Below are 16,542 nucleotides of genomic sequence, written 5' to 3'. Positions count from 1 at the left end.
CATTATCATACTTCTTCCTAATAGGATTTCAGTTACTGCCTGTTTGACAAAATCGATAGCTGCACATCACATCGGTGATAATAATGTGGCCTCAAAGTAAAATACACATTCAAACAAGAGCTATGCCTTCCATAATAAATTGAGATATTAATACAAAAAAATGGTTTATACATATCGCTTGCTGCGCCACAGCTAACGCTATCTAAATAGAATCCCATTTCCAGTAGCATTGCAGATGCCAAAACTGATTCAGTTTAAAGGCCAGCTTACCACACAGTATTTACAGAAATAGCATGAAAGCCTGATAGATAACATTTTGAGTGTGTCTTTGGCATGTTACCACAGCTTAATCAGTTTTCTTCTTGCAGTATGAAAGAGCAAGGGAGTCCATAGAGCGGTACCCACATATCCTTCTGTTTGATTAAATACAAATAGGGTACTTATATGGTGAATCTTCCCATCTTCAAAGGGCAAAAATAGAGATTTTTTGAATGTAAATGACAACTACTGTTTTTCTCTTAACTATGAATCTGTCATTTTCTCATAGAGGGCATAACTCTGCATCTCGTACACACAGCATATCACCTCTACTCTTTTCCCCTCACTGTTTTCTGCCTATAGTAGTCTTTTGTAAAACAGTATTCTAGATGTCAATGTGCCAAGTAAGACTTCAGCAGCAATTCTTGCAGAATCTCAAAATTAAGTCCTGCAACAGAAAAGTCCAAACAGCAGCATATGAAAAAGAGACTAGTACACAGTTTTGCATCTCAAGTAATGATAGTTTCATAAACTAAATGAAAGTAGTGTTGTCTTAAAGTATCAAAAAACTGTATTTCCCAGATATACTGCATTAACAACCCAATATTTTCTTCTGTCCCATCACAATGTAAGGGAAGAGCTTTGCAGTGGAAATACTCATACTCTTGTTTTAGCAGACAAGACACTGAATGTGAAGCTGCTCTTTGGGACACAACATAGGATGCATGAAAGCTCTGGAACACTTCTTTAAACTCAGGAGTAATTACTACATTTTCTTAAAAATTCATAACCAAAAATATTATCTGATGCAAACGTATTTCAAATGGCACTTTGCACTGCTTGCCTGTCAGCTGCCTTCACAATTTAAGTTTGATGATGTCAGTGCCTGCCTGTAATGGAGCATACAATACAAGCATATATCTCCATGACTCCATTCAGTTATCATGACTGACTCTGCTTCTTCCATCATGGAATAAAGTGTAAAGAAAGAGCCAGACCTCTGACAAGCTAGTTTCTTGTCTTTTGTATCTGACTCTGCTCTTAGCAAAGGAGGTGTATTCCATACATTACACACAAATTAGGAAGATGAGAAAGAAATCTCTGCAGTTTTTTTCTCTGCTGTCCTGTCTTGGCATCATTCATCATAGCTATCACTGTTATCTTCTACAATCTCCACAAGCATCATTTAAAGCCAAGGCTGCATTTCCTTAACTAACCACTTTGAGACTGGTTGAGTCATCACAAAAAAAAATTTTTTTAAATTTTTTAAAAATCACAAATTGTGCCTTGAATGTGAAATAGAACCTGGGAACAACAACAGTAGGGAATAAATAGTAAGAGAAAGACTAAAGGCAATTTGGCTACAGTGAAGAAAAAGAGGTGGAGAGAAGAATTCACCAAACTTGTAGAGATGCCTTATGCCTGTGTTAGTCACACTGTACTTCCTCCACACAGGGTGATACCTTACCAGCAGAGCCTAAAGTATGACTGCTTTTCCCAACAGCAGAATTCCAAAGCCAGTCATATATTCAGCATCCTAAAAGTGCCTATTTCTGCTCCCTAGCTGTAAGAAATGCCTGAGGAAGCTAGCTCGGATGTAGATGTTTGCCATATGGCCAATTATAGGTGAGGTAAGTTTCACCCTCTGCAACAGTAATAGCTTTCATAGAGTTACAAAAATATATAATCAGACTTCATTTGAATGCACGCTTCCAGTGTTTCCCTGTGCTTTCAGATGTTAAGCTAGTGATTTATTTTAGGCACACATATTTCCCCAATGTTGCCTGGGCTTGATCTTAGCAAATCAGTTTAAGTTGGAAAATTTGGGAATTTAATCCCCCAAACTGAAAAGCTGACATGGAAGCTTCCTTCTCACTTCACACAGAATGTTTTATTGCATTACAAGAAAAGAAAGGGAAAAAAAAAAAAAAGTAGAGGAGACGGTGGCAGCATCAACATCGATGGGATCTGAGTAGCCAAACCTAGAAAAGCACAAATAAGCAGCTCTAATCTATGTCTACTTTAGTGCTGGGCTGGAACTAAAAGGGGTGGGTGGGTTTGTGACTCCTGAAGTGCTAGTCTGAGAAGTACTGTGAACAGGAGTCTGAACTATGAATTCTTCAAGGGAGAATGGTTTAATTATGTAAACATTCAGCAAGCCAAAAATCAAGATAATGTGAACAAATGTCCAGTCATGGCTAAGACCTTCACCTTTGGTTTCAAGGTCCTGCTCATAGGACATTTTTGCCATACAAATTTAGAAGCTGACAGAAAGAAAAAAAAAAAAAAAGGACCTGCATCTGGGTGAGGCCAGGTCTCTGCTGAGCAGTGCAAGCTGAAGATTCAAATTCCCCTGAGACACATAAATAATGCTCTTTGTAACCCTTCAGTAAGTATTTTAGATCCCAGTCTACTGGAGGAAAACCAATATTCCAGATGTTTTTGAGGAAGAAATTCATATAAAGTTGTTAAAATTAGGAGGATTCTGGTATCAGGTCTTTTCTCCAGGATGAGAATGGGAGAAAGTAGGAGAACCTACACAGTTGTGTGGAAAAATCAGAGAAGGCGGGAGAAAAGATCAGTCTTTTTGACACCACCACAGCAACCGATGGGTCTTGGGCCATCTGGAGATGCAACTGCCTAATTTTTCTTTAGCTAGTTAGCTACAGCAATAAAATGGTTCATTTAAAAAAAACTAAGTCTGTCCATGTGCCCTGCTGCTGGAATCATTCAGGATGTAGTTGTAAGGTTTGACCTTGCAACACAGACAAGAAACACTCTGAAATCACTGTCAGATACTCACACGCTTAAAGATATGTGTTTTACTCAAGTGTATTCAGCAGCAGTTAGAAACAGTCCTTAAATTCAGAAAGTCACTTTGTTGAGTGTTTCCCTTTTTCCAATTGATGAAAAAAACATCATTATGGTTTTGAGGTTGTTAAGAGGTAACCATGTTTCTGCTCTTTACTTTGTACTGCACTGAAAAATGTCTTTACACAGTGAATAGTTAAATGATATGCTTTGTTCTGAGCAGACAGACATTTTAGGCAGGCTCTTTACTGAAAGGGAGGTTGGGCACTGGAACAGGCTCCCCAGGGAAGTGGTCACATCACCAAGCTTGACTGTGTTCAAGAAGCATCTGGATGATGCACTCAGTCCCATGCCCTGACTTCTCTGGCCCTGTGTGGAGCCAGGAGTTGGATTCAATGACCCTTATGTGTGCCTTCCAACTCAGGAGATTCTGTGATGCTAGGAATATTTTATATAGTTGGTAGTTTTCTGTTTTGTTTTGTTTTGTTTTGTTTTTTTTTAAAGATACAAATTTCAAAAAAAGTATTCTGTTTTTCTATTTTTTTTCTCTCTATGAAACTAAAACTGGGAGGACACCAAGATTTTTAAATTTCCTTTAATTTTTGGAGTCAGGAAAAAAAAGGTAGATAAATCAAGGAATATATACATAACACCACCACCCCTGATTTTCACAAAATTTTCTATTCTCATACACAGAATCACACACCGGTTTGAGTTGAGAGGGACCTCTTAAACACCATCTAGTCCCAAACCCCCCTGCCATGGGCAGGGGCACCCTCCACTAGACCAGGTCAAAGCCCCATCCAACCTGACCTTGAACACTGCCAGGGAGGAGGCAGCCACAACTTCTCTGGGAAACCTATGTCAGGGACTCACCTCCTTCACAGGGAAGAATTTCTTGCTAACACCCGGTCTAAATCTACCCTCCTTCAGTTTACCGCCATCATCTCTCGTCCTACCACTCCATGCCTTTGTAAACAGACCCTCTCCAGCTTTCAATTTTAAATTATTTTTGTATAAGTTGTTGAGCATACAGAACTCTGGTTAAATACAGTTGTAATTATGAAATTTAGCACAAATTCTCTTTCCCTTCCATTTTTCACCAACTTCAAGACAGCAATTTGTTTTAATTGGTGTATCTCCTATCATCATGCCTTTTTCATTACATCACCACCCTGTTTGGTTTACTTTCATCTCTGTTCCCAAAACAGAACTAGCACTAATTCCATGCTTTCCTGATACCATGATTTAGGTGTGAAGTTCATAGAACCAAATAGTTGTAGAATGGTTGAGTTACAAATGCACCTCTGGACGTCATCTGATCCACCCCCCTGTTCAAAAGTAGGTCAGCTCAGTATCACATCCATTTGAGTTCTGGACATCTTCACAAGCATAGGAACTCCACCACCTCCCTGGACAAACTGTTCTACCATTCAATTACCCTCACAGTAAAAAAAAAGGTCTTTCTTATGTGAAGTAGAATTTCTTGAATTTCAGTTTGTGTCTATTTCTTCTTGTTCTGTCACAGGAAATCACTAAGAAGAGCCTGGCTACATCTTCTTTATTCCCTCATAATGAGTATTAATACACACTGGTAAGATCCTTCCTGTGCCTTCTGTTCTTCAAGCTCAGCTCCCAGTTCTCTCAGCATCTCCTTGTAAAGTCAGATATTCTAATCCCTTGATTATCATCATGGTCATTTGCAGGATGCAAGAGGCATGTGGACATACCAAAGTGTAACATGAGTCCTGAACTGAACCCAGCACTCCAGATGTGTCACACCAGTGCCAAGTAGAGGGGAAGGATTACCTTCCTCAGCCTGAGGGTGACACAGCCCCGGAGGCAGTTGGCTTGCTTTGCCACAAGGCCATGTTTCTGACTCATGTTCAACCTGCTGTCCACCAGAAATCCCTGTTTCTTTTCTGCAAAACTATCAGACCACAGAAGTCCTTGCTTGGTCTGATTTGAGTAGCTGTAGAATTGCACACCAAGACCAGGAAAGCTTCCCACTTTCAAAGACAAAATGGTAGTTTGCATTACAAACACCTGCTCACTAAGACGTTAATTTGAAAGGATCCAAAACATGACAATATTTCAAACACGATCAGCACAAACTTTGATGCGGTGACCTTACCGCAGAAGTAAGACGAGCAAGAATCTCCGCGTTGGTTTCTGCCGTATCTTCGATTTTTTGATCAGGCCTTTAAAAAATAAAAATAAGATTTTATTACTTCTTTCATTCTGTTTCAACATCTTTTGATTCCTGGAAAGCAAGGAACTGTGTAGCCACAGGCACTAATGTAAAAGGGCTTTTGAGATTCCACATCAAAATGATGACTGCCATATGACAATAATTAATTGTGTCAGTAACGACAGAGTACATCCTCTGTCCCCTGCTGTCAAGAACTCTTTTGATTGGACTAATGTAAAACAGTGAAAGAATTCTTCAACTAAAAAAAATATGATGAACTGAAGAACACAGGACCTTCTCAACTCAGAGTTGCTTATTTGAATGTATATTTTCCTCTGCTGAAAACAACCTCCATCATCAGAGCAAAGAGTTTTTCCCCATCTGCTCACCACTTTGCTAAGGTGTGGAGCAACACCTATGGAAGGCAGGCTCACATAGATAAAAGCAGACAACATCAACATCATTATGAGACATTAAGTTTGATATAAAAAATGTGTAAATTGAAAGAATACATGCAAGAAGCCATATATTAGCAAGCTAAAGCAATGGGTGAGAACACTATTGACAGGTTCTTTTGACAGTAGCTCACAACACAAGGTACTTTGTGTCTTCACAGAAGTGGGGCAGTGAAGAACCCTTCTATAAACTGTCACAGAAATTTGACCCATGTGAAAATGTCACACAAAAGCTACTGTGGACAGCATGGGATAGCGCTGGATTTTTCTTTAAAATAGTCTAATTCTCATCAGTAGAACATCTGCAAGCCTTTTTCAAGGTTTATTGACAATCAGAAGAAGGATAGCAATACGATACATTCAGTAATATGGGAAGAAGAAAAAGCTATTGAGAGCTTGTCATGGTTTTCAAGAAGTGTGGCATGCCAGCAAACTGAACACAAAATTGCAGCTGCTCTAATAAACAAATCCCAGGTATTAGCAGAAGCTTCCATCTTCTACTAAACTATTTAATTGCTCATATGCCTTGATGTGTCTAGGGAGAGAGCTGACAACATGTCTGGAATATGCAGCTGGTATCTTACACCCTGTGTCCAAAAATTTCTTTCCCTGATTAAAAAAATTAAGGTCTGAAAGCAGAGTGTGACACATGCATTCATCTTGGGGCATATTCAGACCAAGATGATAATTTGGATTAGAAATCACAATTATTTTCACAACTGCCTTTCCTATTCCAAGAAAAGCATGATTTAACATTTTAAGTGTTATAAAGAGCCCAAAAGAAATAAATTAATGCAGTTTCATTTACAAAGACTGGATTTATTCAATCTTTCTCTTCATAATTGGGCATGAGATGAAAATAACTGACCTCTTCAGATATCTATGTTTCCCTAGAAATCTGATCTCTTCTGATCTCTCAGAACCAGGCTAGAACCTGGTTCTTCTACATCGGAGGCAAAAGGTAGAGAGTAGATTCAATCTGTAAAGCCAGAGAAGCGTATAGCACAGCTATTTCCATCTCGGCCCTTTATCACTTCATCTTCTATTTAAAAATACTCGCAGTATTCATCTGCATATGAGCATCAAATTCTTTTGAAACCATTAATATACTAACAATTATAGAGAGTTTCCTAAAATTAGAGAGAAATTATATTGTGACACCCAGGCTAGTGGGGAAAAAAATAAGACAAAACATAACTGAGGGACAGAATCAGGACAGGTATCACCCTATTTTTTTTTCTTTAAAAGGAACAAGGTAAGACCTAGTAGAGCTGGTACTGAACAGGAGCTACAAAGCCCAGACAAACAAACCTAATGCCCATGCAGTTAAGTGGTCCCTTGGCTTGGTAGTGCATTAAGCAGAGTGAGATGCAGGGATGCTTGTCCTAGATAGGCACGTAGGCACATCTGGTCCAGCACAATTATTACCATACACCACATGAGAGCAACTCTAGTGCTTCTTAACCCACTGATGGAGGATACAATATGGATACACCTGTGGTCCTAGGCCTGGACCTCAACTGTCCAATGCAGAGCCACTAGGTATGTCTCTCTGTTGGATTTACAGTCCACCTGCAATATCAGTAAAAGACCCACAGGTACCTGAGAGATGTTTGTGTTCAGCAAAAAAAGCTTTCCAGGAACTCCAGCACCTAAATGAATATCCCATCCTGGCTATTTGCATTAAAACCAGATTACTTTTAAGAATGGTTACTTTTCTCAAATTAAAAAACCAATAATTGTTTCATGACAGAACATACAGAATATAGTGTAACACTTCCAAAAAGAAAGTAACAAGCAATATGAGATAAAGAAAAAAGGGGGGGGGGGGGGATACATTTCCATAGTCTAAGGTACCCAATGCATTCTCAAAAGGTTTATTGAGTCTATCAATTGCTCTGGGAATTAGGTGCTGTTATAAACTACCCACCCTTCCCTTACAAAGAAGGAAACAGAAGCACATGAAGATTAAACACCTGACACAAAGCCAATGCAGTCATTCAGAAGGCACTGGATGGGAGCCTAAATGGTCACTCAAGGTTGTAAGGAAGTCCTGGCACAGCTTTCAATACGGATCTTTTGTTCACAGGCTATTGCAATATTCACTTCTTTTCTATTCAAGTTAAATTGGCTGTGCTTAACATAGAGTATTTAATGACCCCAAGAGGCCTCTGCATCAGTCCCATCTCATCTGACATTTACAGGGGCTCAGTCCTGTGTAATACAGGTAACAACATTAGCCTGCAGTTCATTGAGAGCTGATAAAAATTTCCTATGTCCTATCTTGTATTTCATGGTAGATTCCTACCAATGTTATGTTTAATGTAGGGAATTTGTGAAGGTCAAATGGCAACAGGGAGCACTTATTCAGGAACCATAAGCACACCTCAGGGTTCAAAGCACTATTTTCACTGTAGAACCTACTGTAGTATTACTGGCAACACTGCCAATACCACCCAGAAACAAATACAAATCCATCAAAAATCTGTACAGCAAGTTGAGACCAGGCCACCTTTCTTTAAGGGGGTTTCCAGAAGAACTGTCTCCCCAGAGCCACGACTACCTACTCAGGTCTAGAGGCTGCTTCTGGTGCTCCAAGAGAGACCCACTGACGCAGGCAGCAGCACAGGCAAGCACAAGGCTGCTGCCTGCCAGCTGCAGAGGAGACAGAGCTCATCTGGCACCCAGGAGCACCAGGAGATGCCCAACATTGCCTTCAGGTGCATGAGCAGGTAGTTGGTTCCGATTTCAGCAAAAGCAGGGAATCTAATCAATAAGGTGAATATTTCTCTATCCCTGTGTACATACAAAATTAATGTCATCAATACAGACTGTGAGAAAAACTAAGACAGAAAAGCAAATCCAAACACACATATTACAAGAAAGACTATGCTCCTGATAGTATGTAAAACAGCTTATATGTTTGGGGAAAGGCCAACACTCAATGGAAGGAAGAGTTTTTAGAATTGCCCTCTTCATGAAAAAGAGCACACAAGGTTAACTAACTCGGTCAGATAACTTTAACAAACCCCTCACCACATTTATTCCCTTTCAACAGTGTGTTATTTGCATCACACATGGAGAATTCTGAACCTGGAAAAGCCTCCTTTCCCTTTAACATCACACTCCCTCAAGAGTATACTCTTACTTAACATTCGATTCTTCAATATGTCGGTTGTGGGTTTTTCAAAGCACCCTCACAATCTGACAGGTAAAGCCTCCAGAAAATAATTCTTCAGTGACAGTGCTCCCAAAAGGAATCCAGCTTCAACTAAAATTTGAATAATGTGAGCAGGAAAGAGCTGTAAATGTACATTAATGAATAATTGTTCAATTAATGTGACAGGGATCATCTTCCACTAGAAATGGCAGTTGCACTGAAAGGATAGAACAGCAAAGCAGACAGTAAAATAGTGGTATTCTCCACCCAAGGTCAGCATGCAGGACACATTCTCAACTCAAACCTAAAAGTCTTTAATCTGGTTTCCTACCCAGCATCCTTCACATTACACATCAATATGACCTATCTGTTCTGTCTTTTTTATTCAGAACCTTTGCATAAGTAGTCACGAACCATGAAAAGCAGCCTGACTTGCAGTGATAATAAGGAAAATCCCAATTCCCACTGAAATCAAGGTGAAGTTGCCCTGATATTTGAGGATCAGCTAAACTGCTTAGCACCAGAGCAGGCTGGAAGACAAGAATTTCTATTTGCAAAAATTTTCAAAGGTTTTCTCCCATATGAGTCATCTGCTGAGGAGAGCAGATTCAGTGCCCTGCTTTAGTCAATTTGGGGTCCTTGCCACTTGGCTACACTCATTCAAGCTGACCAAATAAATGCATCTTCAAGGGAATCCTGACTCCAGAACTGGCAATTTCTGGTCGGTGAAGGCAGTCAGCAAAAGGGAGGGAATCAAGTTTCTGCCTTGAGACACACACAGAAATTACTGAGATTTTTTTAGACCAGTTCAACATTTAAGAATCAGACTAAAATCCTGAACTTAAGAAACTGCGCTTGTGACACCTTACAGGGACTTTGGGTTTTGTTGTCCATTAAAATATTTCCATTGGACATTTATTTGAGAGAATGTGGTTTTTTTAATTGAATAGGTAGAGAAAGAAAGTACTTATAGAAGAAAGTTGTGTCTTTGACATCAAAGGGAATAAATACTACTACTGTCAGAGCAATAATTCTCCACAGTATAAGCGTAAGGTTTGAGGTTTCATCATGCTAGGGACAATGGAATCAACCCAACTGTCTATACAGGCCAGCTTCTGCAGATTTGCCAAGGCATGAGGGGTCAGGAGCCTCCAAACCTCTCACTGACACTTTTCACCTGTATTTTGGACTCTCACTGTAGCACAGACAGCCATGGTTTTCTCCTAGCTGCCCTAAATGGACATTTAGAGCACAGCTGTTTCAGCACAGAGTGCACAATGGATGGAAGAGACACATAGGAAGCAAAACTCTTAAATGGGATATTCTGAAAAGGAGTAATAACGTGAGGCTAGAGAGCTCTGCACCTGCAAACAAGCATGCAGTAGCAAACTGAAATCAGATGACTAAAACTACCACATTCCTATGTTTCCTCTCCATCCATTTGATAGCTGATCCTGATCCACAACGAGTGCCTCTGATCTGCTAATCAGTCAGTTCCACAGCATGCCTACTGCCATGTTTGTGCCAAATCTCCAAATGCAAGAGGAGACCAGAAAAGTAAGAAAGCCATTTGACCAGGCAATACAGCAAGCAAGAGTCTGCAAATTAGTGCATAAGAACCACATAATACCAAAATTCCAAGTTGAGTGCCACCATTTATCCACCCACACTGACTCTCTCAGGTGAAAAGCCCATCTCTACAAAATTTCTCAAACCTGAAAAGAAAGCTGGCTCATTTGCACGGTGGTCTGGGGGTAAGCAATGTCATTGTAAGTCAACTACTTACAAACCAGTCAGCAAAAGTTGGAAACAGCTGTTATTTGCACACTTACAGATTGCACATGTCAATCCTGGGAGGAGACAATGGCAGTAGTTGAAGTAGGAGCTTTACCCCATTCTTCCATCCTTCCTCTTTCTCAAATTCACAGAAGAGGTAGGTACATTCATCCGCTGAGAACTGGTAGAATGCATGAGTGTCTTGAAAATAGAGTTGTCTGTCCACTGTAAGAAAAAATAACATCAGGTATCCTTTGAACCCTTACTGCATAAAGGTTCTGTGTCCCCACCATATTCAGTATTGCACTTGACTTTAATCTACCATCACACAGGGCAAAAGGATTGCAAACTCAGAATAGAAGCAATATTAACTCAGTTCATCCAAACAGGACAACCCTGAAACCTCCATTTGAACATCTCCAGGTTCCTGAGATTCATTAAGACTGCTAAGTATTTATTAAATTTGGAAATCAGTTCAGAATTAAGGTATAAAATTCTTTCACTTTTCATATTTCTGACTCTCAATTCCCATTAGCTTCTAATTTGTTCTCACTAGTGCCTGGCCACTAGTAAATGAATATCAATAATGGGGATGCAGCCCATCACATCCTGGCTTCCCCTCAAATTCATAGCCTCTGGTTCTGCAGAGTAGATCTGGTTAAGATGGTGCACCAATACAACAGCTGCCATCTTCCCTGGAGTAACTGAGACTGAACTGGGATCAAAGGATGGGGTCCAAAACTGAAAGCACAAGCTCCTGCTGGAGAGTCATTCAGCCCCTGTTGAGGCTGCATGATCAGACACAGTGTCAGTGTAGCTGGAGCAGAAGAAAACCTTTAAGTGTACTGTCAGTGTGCATAAGCACAGATCTTCCATAATAACTCAACTCTTTGCAAGAAGGAAAGTTAAAGTGTCTAGCACAGACCCCAAAGTGGGATACATTCTGAGTTAAACTATCCAAGCAACCCATCAGATTCCCAGGTTACTGGTATAATTATCACCAACACCATAAACTGGGCCAAACCCCCAAATTTTGGGGGAAAAGTTTTGTGGGCCAGGTTCTACAACTGGGTAGAACCTGGCAACACAAACATCTTAAGGAGCTGAATCCACCCTCAATCCATAGTAATCTAAATCTATGAAACACACAGAGAGGAAATGGAAAACACTAATTGCTAGAGAAGTCTTCTGGTGAAGCCATGATCTGCAGTGACTCAACAGATCTTGTGAAAAACCTAGAAACTCAAGGGGGGGAAAAAAAGCCAAAACAGGCTGGAAAAGACACACGCTGTCTGCAACATGGCAATAGACAGAAGAAAAAGGAAAGAAATTGCCTAAAAGACAAGATTCACCTTTGGTATTTGTGAAATGAGGAGTCACAGAGGTGAACCTACTGAAGAGATAGTAAAATAAGCAACTGTCAAGAAAAATACATCAATCTGCCATATTTTTTTTTTCCTTTTTCCTCTCCAATCAAAAACGTGAGTCTTGGGCAGTGCAGGAGGAACTGATAGCCTCCTGCACACTGGAAGCACTATCAAGACTGACCTGATAATATAATGCCCATATCGAGGAGGAGCTGCCACACTCCAGCTGCTGTAGACCTGCACTTTACAAAAGGGCACTGCTCCAAAAGCCAGTCTACCAGTTCCGATCCAACACAGCTTCTCCTGAAAATAAACAAGACATCACTTCTAACACTACAGTAATGTTAAACTGCTCCTTTATAATTAAGACCGACTATTTAAAGTTACTAAAAACGAATCCTTTTGTTCAGCAGGGCAAACACTTTGTCTCAATTACTAATTTTTGTAATTCTATTCATTTCAAAGGAATAAATTATTCCAGCAAGTCTCAGGGGATGCCCCTAGTTACGAGGGGACTTCTGTTGGATGAATAAGTTCCCTTAGATACCTAATTCATGTGGCACACTTTAAAATACGTAATATTTTTATCAATTTGTGCTGCATACAGACAGTCATCCAAGGATGTAGAAAAGCTAAATAAAACCCAGCTTTTAGCCTCAGGATTTTATGTCCTTTCCAAGCATAGGCATAAGCAATACAGCTACACAATATATGTCTAAGACCTTCAGTATTGCTCTAGTACGTACTTCATCTTGCACATTATTGGTAAGCTTGTCTTCTTAAATCATAAAAAAAAGAAAAAAGCTGTGGCTTTTTCTTTAATATGGATAGGAATGAATGGTGCTATAATAGAGACCTGAGCATTCTGGCATAATTGAAAATAGGAGGAAGCATTTATGCTGTAATGCAACACAAATGGAAAATCACTTCATTACAGAAATATTCCATAAATTACATGCAGAAATGACTGTGTAACTAAACCTGAGGAATCCAATTAATCTCTTTTATAACTCCAGACCAGGGCTGAATTTAATACCCTCTATTTTCAACAAACTAACAGATAAACACAATTGTATATGAAATCATAAGCAATTAAATTAATGCAATCAGGCCACTGCAGCTTTCTGACAACTGACTAAGTAACATAAGAAAAGATATTAAAATACATGAGTTTTTTTAATATCTTTTCAATTCTTAGTAAAAACACACAAAATCTCAGAATTTATCCACTTGTCAAATCAGGGCACATATAAATGCACATCAAACCCATCCAGTTGATTAAAATGAATAATCTCAGGTTACCTGCAGATGCCAGTAAGGTACACCCTGTCTTTAATCAGGTCAGATGCTTGTAGAGTAAAAATATTCCTGAGAGCTCTCCCAGCACAGGAAGAACTTTCTCCATAAATCTGAATGAAAAGAGAAATTGAAAACTGTGACAAACAGGGATTTATTTCTGCTGTAGTAAATTGCCTTGCCACTGTCTGTCTGCTCCCTCCCTCTGAGCAATGCCTTCTCCCTGGCTAAATGACAAGCTGTCAAAGCCTCATAGGAAACGCACCCCAATTTCTGTCATGCCCAGTCGCATCATGGGTTGCAGATGCTCCTACAGGTTGGGCCACTTTTACATCTGCTGCTGTTGGAACTCACAGCAATTCAGCTTGGAAATTCAGCAATAAGAGTAGACAATTTTTAATATACACATTATAACTTGTTAACTGGATTGAACAACAGGCCCCATTCACAAGTGTCTTCAAAACTATGACTAGGAGGTTAAATCCAAGCAAAAAGATTCCTAATACGTTGTTTGATGAAGTGGAATTAAAAGGAAGCTTGACAAGTACCTTGTTGGAAGGAGTTTCCAAATAGGGATTTGAAATTCTTCTGGACAGGGTCTGTAAGACAATTTGGTAGAGCTTTAGTTTCGTTCTGGTTTTTGTAAGAAAAAAAAAAGTAGCAATGTAGGTCTTTTATTTATTGAAATCTAAATAAAAAGGATGTGTCAAATCAGCTGAATAACTGAAGTCTCCAAAACTCTTTTTTTCCCTCCCTCACATCAGGAAAAAGGTTTTGTAAACTCAGTTCTGTGTTGTTTACTACACTTGTTCTCGATCTGGAAAAGATGAGCAACAAGTTGGCTAAGTGTGTAGGCAACACACAATTATTTCAGTCAGAAAAGACCAGAAATTACAGTGATGAATATCCAGATAAACCTAAATAAATAAAAAAAACCCTAGGTGAAAAGACAGCACGATGAACTCAACATTAAAAGCAGCATGTACTAGCGGGGAAAAAATGTAATTACACATGGTCTAATGCCTCTTAAAGCAAACTTTATCAATCCCGTAAAGACACCTCAGGGTCACAGAACACTTCAATGAGGACCACTTTTCTAAATGAATTTCTTAATTGTAGTTTTGATAGGATAAATGAGGAATAAAATGGTGACCAACGGGCGAGACATTGCTTCGAAGCAGATCAGCATTATCTCTGCCATGCCCCATGCTGCACTGATAACAGCATCTCAAAAAATGAATGTTACAATATTAGAGGGGAGTCAGACAATAATAGTATTAGCAATAATAAAGGATTTGGATACATTTTCATATGAGAAGAGACAGGAAAGACTGTGACTATTTACCTTACAAAGGAGAGATTACAGGAGACGTAATGCAATTACACAAAATAATGAAATGGCATAGAGAAAAGACAGACTTTCTGTGCTCTGGTTTATGTAACATGAGAATAGCTGATTGCTCAATGAAATTAGAGAGGATTCCTATTTGAGGAGATAGAAAGGAAAACGCCACATAACTTCTCACAGCAGAGAAATGCAAATGCGAGAACCTTACCGCTGATCAACAAGGACTGGGGATTTAAAGTTATAAAATTAACAGTGAACCAGACCTCTGGAAGGCAAACAGGATAAACATCTCTGAGAACAAGATCACCCCACCTTTACTCACCATGATACTTCCATATCTTGACAGTGTTAAAAGACAATATATAATCTACTCTAATGTTTATTGGCAACTCCTATCTTACTGCACACCATACAGGAGACAAATAAACGTTGCTTAAAAGAAGCCTGGAAGGGGAAATGAAGACATTGTGCAGGTGCACTGGCAGCATCAGAGAATTCTGTGGGGCTCCCTCACAAAAATTTCATCTTGTAGGCAACATAACGAATTCCTCACTTTGAGGAGGATCCAATTCGCGCTTGGTATGTTGTAATCATATTTAAAAAAAAAAAAATCCTCCTTTGCACCCTGTAGCATCCATATTTCAGTAATGCCACCTGCTCCCCCTCTTCCCCCCCATATTCTTGTTACTGTATTTTTAGAAAGGGAAGTGACAAGGCACCACAGACACATCTAAGGCAGTTTAGCCTTCCACGCTCACCACAAATGTTAGCACAGGTCTGTGCGTAACAGCAGCTCCATATGGAAATACTGTAACATGAAAGCGTCGTTCCCCTCACCCGAACTCCACAAACATGCCATACGAGTGCCACATTGCCTCAGATCCCACTTACTCTTCCTAGCCGTCACGTCATTAACACCTTGGCTCCGCTGCAGCCCTACATATCAACGCTCCGCTTGGTTTCTGTCCAAGGCTTTCATTCAACAAGCCCCACTCACTCCAGCAGCACCGTTTGTCGAAGCTTACGCATCAATTTCCCCCCCTCCCTGCTCCATTCCCAGGCTGACACTAATGGTCAGCAAACCAATTCCAGTGATGCCAGTGGGAACTGCAACCCCTAGCATGGCACTGTCCCACTTCCCAGCACTCATAGGATGGCTGAGCTTCAGCCAGGGAAAAATACAGCTACTGCAGGGTGCAGTTATATGACAGCATAAGACCAAACTCAGCAAAAATGACTGGAAATAAAATTATGGCATCTCAGTAAATTAACCTGGCTCTCAAAGGGTTCAGAGAGCTCCAGAGCCAACATGATAAAACAGATGGGAAGAAGGAAGAGGGTAAGAAGGACAGAGGGAGGCTGAAGCAGATATTCCCTGTCAGGCAACAGGGAGTCCAATCAACTCAGTGACAGCGGGGACCCCATGAAACAGGATCAGGACAGCCCCTGGGTGCCTTGTGCCGCAGTAGCTCCTGGGTGCGTCTTGTGCCGCAGTAGCTCCCTCTAGCTTACCTTCAGGTGAAGCCATCACCCTTACATTACACTTTTTCAAAGGAGGGACTAAATCCAAATATCCCATGTTCCAGGGATTAGTGCTGCACCCACCAAAACAATCAGTCTTGCTTAGGCAGCACATCACAGTGGACACTACATCATACGAAGTGAAAATTACATCATACAAAATGATAAAAGCATGAAGTGGTAGAATTTTGACGTTCAATTCAAACTAAATCATTCCATTTGGCTGCACTTACTAAGCTACACACACACACACACACACACACACACACCAGCATGCACATAGGAAGACAAGGAGCAGGTTTATAAAAGCACAGAGAAAACAGTCATGATGGCAATATCCCCTTTTCTCCAGACAACAG

At 40.1% G+C, this 16,542-nt stretch overlaps 1 protein-coding gene across 1 annotated transcript in view; it reads right to left on the bottom strand.

Moving 5' to 3' along the window:
* Window positions 1–16,542, bottom strand: part of RAPGEF5 (Rap guanine nucleotide exchange factor 5) — a gene marked incomplete at its 5' end in the record, with an annotated part of 154,282 nt that overhangs the window by 113,945 nt on the left and 23,795 nt on the right. Inside the window, 5 exons of the mRNA XM_084280501.1 lie at window positions 5,204–5,270; window positions 10,708–10,876; window positions 12,200–12,321; window positions 13,321–13,427; window positions 13,863–13,913. Of these exons, the coding sequence (XP_084136627.1) occupies window positions 5,204–5,270; window positions 10,708–10,876; window positions 12,200–12,321; window positions 13,321–13,427; window positions 13,863–13,913 (516 nt within the window). The remainder of the gene's footprint in view (window positions 1–5,203; window positions 5,271–10,707; window positions 10,877–12,199; window positions 12,322–13,320; window positions 13,428–13,862; window positions 13,914–16,542) is intronic.

The sequence above is a fragment of the Gallinula chloropus genome (assembly GCF_964237585.1).
Source record: "Gallinula chloropus genome assembly, chromosome: 2".
Lineage (NCBI taxonomy): Eukaryota > Metazoa > Chordata > Aves > Gruiformes > Rallidae > Gallinula > Gallinula chloropus.
This window is presented reverse-complemented; position numbering and strand designations above follow the sequence as displayed.